The sequence below is a fragment of the Fukomys damarensis genome, unplaced genomic scaffold (assembly GCF_012274545.1).
Source record: "Fukomys damarensis isolate Sample0158 unplaced genomic scaffold, DMR_v1.0_HiC HiC_scaffold_35, whole genome shotgun sequence".
In the NCBI taxonomy this organism is placed as follows: domain Eukaryota; kingdom Metazoa; phylum Chordata; class Mammalia; order Rodentia; family Bathyergidae; genus Fukomys; species Fukomys damarensis.
This window is the reverse complement of record NW_022900947.1, coordinates 19,510,147-19,516,216: the sequence shown is the minus strand read 5'-3', so window position 1 is coordinate 19,516,216 and position 6,070 is coordinate 19,510,147. Positions and strand designations below refer to the sequence as shown.

The 6,070-nt window shown below is 43.6% G+C and overlaps 1 protein-coding gene across 1 annotated transcript in view; it reads right to left on the bottom strand.

Moving 5' to 3' along the window:
* The window catches only part of LOC104851330 (MARCKS-related protein-like), a 1,866-nt gene extending 947 nt beyond the window's left edge, over positions 1-919 (bottom strand). Inside the window, 1 exon segment of the mRNA XM_010608490.2 lies at positions 875-919. Within this exon segment, the coding sequence (XP_010606792.2) occupies positions 875-919 (45 nt within the window).
* Between the last annotated feature and the right edge of the window lie 5,151 nt (positions 920-6,070).

Here is a 6,070-nt window from a genome sequence, read left to right as displayed (position 1 = left end):
CTGAGCTGCCCCCTCTCTCCGCGGCCGACCCGCTAGCTGCGCCCGCCGCTGCCACACTCCGCGCCAGAATGCCTTGTTTTTTGTTTTTTGAAACAGGGTCTCACTATGTAGTTGAGACTGACCTAGAACTCACTTTGTAGCCCAGGCTGGTCTCGAACTCACAGTGATTCTCCTGCCTCAGCCTCCCCAGTGCTGGGATTACAGGCGTGTGCCACCACGCCTGGTCACATGTCAGTTTTAAACCTTACCACTGGGCCACTGTTTCAAAGAAGGATAGAAACCATCACATCCTGCAAAGCGCCTCCAGAGCCTACAGGCCACCTCTCTTCTCTTGAGCTATAGTAGCCTGAAAACAGCTTTTTTAAAAAATATGTATTTTCCTGAAACTTTGTTTAGAGAAACATATGGAGCTTTGAAATGTCAGCACACTGGGAAGAAAGCAGGAAGTATAAAGAGTTTTGTGTTCCTGTCTCTTTTACGTACAGAGTGGGTTCAAAGTCGTGTTGAGTTAGAAAGAAAAAAATAAACAAAATGATCTGAGTCCGCTCCAGGTAACATCTGTCCACTGGGACAATCACTAGCTTTTGGTTTCAAAAGGTTTTCCATAGATGGCACTAGCTAGTAATGAGATGTTTTCATTCTGTCTCTAGAAGGAAAATTGGAGGGATCCTCTTAGAGCCAGCCTCTTGGGCCATAAATAAATGTCTTCACCAGAGACAGCAACAAGAAAACCTCAGCAAATGACAGCTTAAGGGTCAGGGTGTGGGGGGTGCCAAGGCTGATGTCACTGCAAATGAGGGACAGCTTTGAAGGTTCTGTGATTAAGAATGCTGAGCACAGACAACAGCCGGACTTGGCACACGATGTGACTAACTGATCTGTTTTCCCACGTGGCAACTGCTGCAGAAAAATTCCCCATCTTGTCTCACATGAGTCAACAGAAATCTGCAAGTGTCATAAAATGTCAGTGGACACATTTCTGCCACCAGGACCCAGGAGAGGATGGCGGTGGAAATGGGAGGAAGGGAAAGAAAGGGAGCAAGGAGAATGGTTCTCCTGTCACACACAGAGGGTGAGCACCCAGGCCTGTGAAGGACAAGCACGGGAGACAAGGACGTCCAGCAGCACTGCGGTGAGCCCCGACATGACTCTGTAGCTCCTCCCCACAGTCACAAGCTGTCCCAGCAATTCCGCACGGTCCAGGACCTGCATGAACAGGCAGGAAAGCAAGACTTCACTTTTCTAAACTGATGCTCACCAGACTACTTTATCCACCAGGTTTTCTAGATCCAAATGCAGGTCGCATGAGATTTCAAGAGCCCGTAAATCTGCCTGACTCTCAAAAGAAACAGTTATTATTCTGAGCTACATTAGAGCACTTCAAGACTCCAAGTTAATAAGTGCCTAAATAAATGTGCATGAAACAGAATTACATCCATTTCATTAATTGTGGAATTGATTGCTCATGAAAATTTCATTACATTTGAAAACAATTTTAAGGTTAGATTTTATTTCATTTTAAAAGAGTTCCCCAGTGTGTATGATGACTGCTGAGAATCAGAGACAATTGTAAATCAAATGAGTCACTCACTGCCAAATGATTTCACAAGCAGAATTACAATATTCCTTTGAAAAAAATTTCAGCCAAAATTATGATTCATGTGGAAGGTAAGCACATTTAAATAACTTTGCTAAGACAGGAAGGGAGAACTTCAAGGGAAACAGAGCAAAAGGTGATGAGGATATGAAATCCTTCCCGGCTGGTATTGTGGGTTGTTTGTTTACTCGCGTGCTCTGCTGCAAGGTCCTTCCTTTTGGGCACCACATCGGGTCCCTGAGCGTCCCCACTCTGAATGCAAAACTGGGGTCAAGGCTCAGAGAAACCCAAGAACAACGACTTCAGTCCATGTAGGAGTCAGTCAACAGATGCTTACGTGTCTACAGTATTCCCAAGAGATCTTTTGGGGCACTTAAAATGTAGCAAGGAGAAGGAATAAATCCCTGTACTGATGGAGGCAAAGACTGTCATCAAAGAAGTCAGATGGGTAGTATAAAAGACGGAGAGTGTGCTGAGGGGAAAAAGCAGAGCAGAGAGAGGGAGAAGGGTGAGGGCTGGACTTGCAGACACTGTAGCCAGGAGAGGTCTCAGTGAGCAAAGAACTGAAGTCTGGGAGGAAGTCATGTAGATATCTGAGGGAGAAACATTCCAGGCAGAGGAAAAGGAAAATGCAGTGGCTCTTGGCTATGAAATGTTTGTGTAGTCTGGGGAACAGCAAGAGAGCAGGGCAGGACAGCGCCTTCCTGGAGGAGGGATCGAGCCTCATACTCATTCGCTAAGGTAAGAGAAGCATCTGGAAGCCGGACTGGGCAGGGCCTCATGCAGCATTGTAAGGACTTTATTCTGCTTTAGATGGGAAGCCAAGGGAAGCAAAGGTGTGACAGGATCTGATTTCTAGGTCAACAAGTCTGCTGTGGCTGCAGTGTCGCACCCAGGCCAAAGGTGGCCAGCACAGAAGACAGGAAACCGTTTTATATTGCCGTGACCACAACTATGGCTACTGCAACCATCCAGGTGAGGTGTGAGGGTGGCTTGGGTCAGAGTAGGTGCTGGAGATGAGGAGAAATTATAAGATGCTGGATTCGACAAGTCTCTCAGTCCTTCCTTGTTAGTCGGGTGCATCCTCCCCATTCCGTTCAGAAGAAGTAGAAGCAGATCACGCTCAGAGCTGGACAGAGCATTCCAGGAGTCCTGACCACTGCCGGCCTCCCAGTCACCTTGCACCCTCAGCAGACCTTCCACCCTCCTGCTGAACCCCTGGTCTCCAGTGGCTGCTGTCTTGGGAGAGAAAATAAATTCAAGATCAAAGCAAGCTGCTCACACACACTGCAGAGAAAGGAACTGGAACCGGTGGTTTGCGGGAGCTTTCTTTGCCCTCATTTCCCACAGCTGTCTCAGGGGCTTATAAGCTGTGCTTGCTGAGTGTCAGTCTCCCTGGTATTCATTTCTTCGGGGACACCACAGCTGTTGTTTCTAGAAGCACAGATGATTTTCATACGTGTGATCTCAGCCCTGGCTTTCGCCTTGAGCTTGACTTCGGGGAGGACACAGTGCCACAGAGGCTTTCACACTTTCACATGCTGCTTCCATGGGGCTCAGCACACTCCAGGACGCTCCAGGCAACGAGGTCCTGGGGTACCTTGGCCTGTATCAGGTAGGGGAGGAAAACACATTGTTCAATTGGGAGTGTAGGTCATTGGTACAGCGATTGCTTAACATGCACAAGGCCCTGGGTTTGATCCGAGCACCAAAACAGAACAAACAAACAAACAAAAAACCCCACATTTTCATAGTCTAAAAGGAGTACACATCTATTCAAAAATGCTCCATCAGGGGTCAGGGATTTAACTCAATGGTGCCACCACCTGCTTCAAAAGCACAAAGTCCTGAGTTCAATCCCCAGTACAAGAACAAAAACAAAAACAACTCAGTATGAAATTATATATATGTTAAAAGTAATAATTCCTACTCTCTAAGATAAAACCACCAGAAGTAACCTTCTTTCTGGCCTTCCAGGTTCTAGATGCTCATAGATTTCCTGGTGTTGATACATGCAGTTTAACAAGTTCCCTAGTGGTTCTCAGGCAATACGTTTTTGAAAGACCCCTTTTCCTATACCATCTCATTAATGAAAAGACCATGTATTTGCATAGAGTTTTATGTACAAATACTTTTGAAGAAATTAAACACATACTCACAGGCACAAAGGGATTCACACAATACAAATTGAATTTTTTTTTTTTTTTTTTTTTGGTACCAGGGATTGAATTTGGGACCTTGTGCTTGGGAGGAGGCAGTGGCAGCACTGAGCTAAGGCCTTGTCATTTAGTTTTGTCTCTACAATGTATCATTGATAAACTTCCCTGTCCGCAGATGTGGTATCTCCTGCTTTTAAACAGTTCCTTAATATCTCACGTGTGTGAAAATGCTGCATAAAAGGGCACTTGCTTTTGTTTAAAGTGTGGCCTGCGAGGTGGAGATTGGCTAGGGAACGACCGTCTATGACCTTGGGGTGCAGATAAATGTGGCTCCTCCTCTGACCACTTTTTTCCATGACACACAAATTTAAAAGGGAGGACATTTCTTTTTTTTCTCTCTCTCTCTTTGAGTTTATTGGTACATTTTAGGTACACAGTATAGTTACATTCATCATTGGGATCTTGTACCTTTACATGACAGGTCTTGGTTCTCATTTTTTCCCCTTGTCCCTGCCCTCCCTTCCCCCCTTCTCCTTTCCCTATTTACAAAGACTTTATTTCCATTTTTTTCATTTTCTTATTTTTTTTTAAGGAGGACATTTCTTTAAGTAGTGTTGGACCTTTTTCATTTCCATTTTTAATTTTGATGTCATTTCAGGCATAGAAAAGTGGCAAGCACAATGTAGATATTTTACTCACATCCCCCAAGTGTTAACAATTACATTTATTTTACAAACATGTCGAGAGCAATTCTACATACATTTCGGGGGGAAAAATCATGTCATAATTAAAGTACAACTATAGCTGTCTAAGGCTCAATGTCACCTTGCCCATAAGCCAGTTATAGCATGCGGAAAAATAATTCCGTTTTGCCTAAGTCACAGCTGAAGCCTCAAGGGTCCCGTGATGCTGTAAGCACTCAGTGGCGAGATTTCATCAGCGCAAGACATCCTAGTTCTTTGAGAACAAAGCAGTAATACAAAAAAGAGAGAGGTTTCACCTGGGGAGAGACTAATTCCTTGTCAAACTTAACTCATCCCACCCACCATGTAAGAATGCTCTCCTTGTAGTCCTCCTCAACAGAAGAACCTCGTGACAAGATCCCCACCAGCTCCTTATTGTCCAAGGGTTGTGTCCCCTTGTCCCCTGGTGCTCCCTCCAATTATTGTGTGTACCCAATAAATGATGTCCAGCTCGGACAGTCTTTGTCTTTGAATGCTCTGAGGCACTGACCTCCCTGGCCCTTCATGTACTTTGAATTATGCAAGTCTCTATGGTCTTTTATCTTTAGCCCTCTCTGTCCCCCTTTGTAGGTAGTGGAGGACAGAGCAACCTCTGATACAAACACATGCATGTGCAAGCTTTTGTCCTGAACATTTGTGAGAGCCAGCTGGTGCTAGTGTGATCAATTCTTCCCACTTTTCCTGGGACTTTCCTGATTTTAACGCTGAAAACCCTACATTTGGTAACCTCATCGATCCCAGGCAAAGCAAAATGCTTAGTGATCTTTGTTGCAGCCAAAATGCCTACTTACCTGTAAGTACTTGTGTGTCTGCACTAAAAACAAAAATATAGCCCTATATAATGATTAAAATCCAGAAATTTACATTGATACAAAATATTACTCAAGCTATAGATCTAACTCAGGTTATGCCAATCTTACCTATATTGTGCTTTATAAAAACAAACTATTAGCTCATGCATTGCACTCAGTTGTCATGTTTCCTTTCTGTTCTTTAGTCTGGCCTCGTTACTCAATCTTTATCTCTCATGACATTGATATTTGTGAAGAGTGTAGAAATTCTATAGAAATAATATGCATCATGTCCTTTGGTGTAGGTTTGCTTAATGTTTTTCATGATTGAATTCACATTATTTTTTTGCCAGGCACATCACAGGTGGTGTTGATTTATCTCATAATGAGGTATATTAACTCTGATAACTTGATCGGGGGTTGCTGCCAAGTTTCTTCCCTAAAAAGTTGTTTTCTTCATTACATTTAATAAGTGTGTTGTTGGGAGATATTTGGAGATTACGTAAATATCCTGTTTTTCATTAAACTCTCCCACTTATTTTAGTATCCAGTGATACACGCATGAATCAGTTATTTTTCTGATAGATTAGACTTTGTTTTTGAAAATATTCAACAGTGGAAAGTCTTTATTAGAAGTCCAAGTGTTTTTGGAGGAGCCAGGTAAGTTACAGATGATTAAAGGAACATGTAGCAACTGCTCTATTAAAAAATGAAAGCAGGGATCAGCAAGCTAAAACCCCTGGGTCAAGTCTACCTAGCACCTGTTTTTGTAAATGGAGT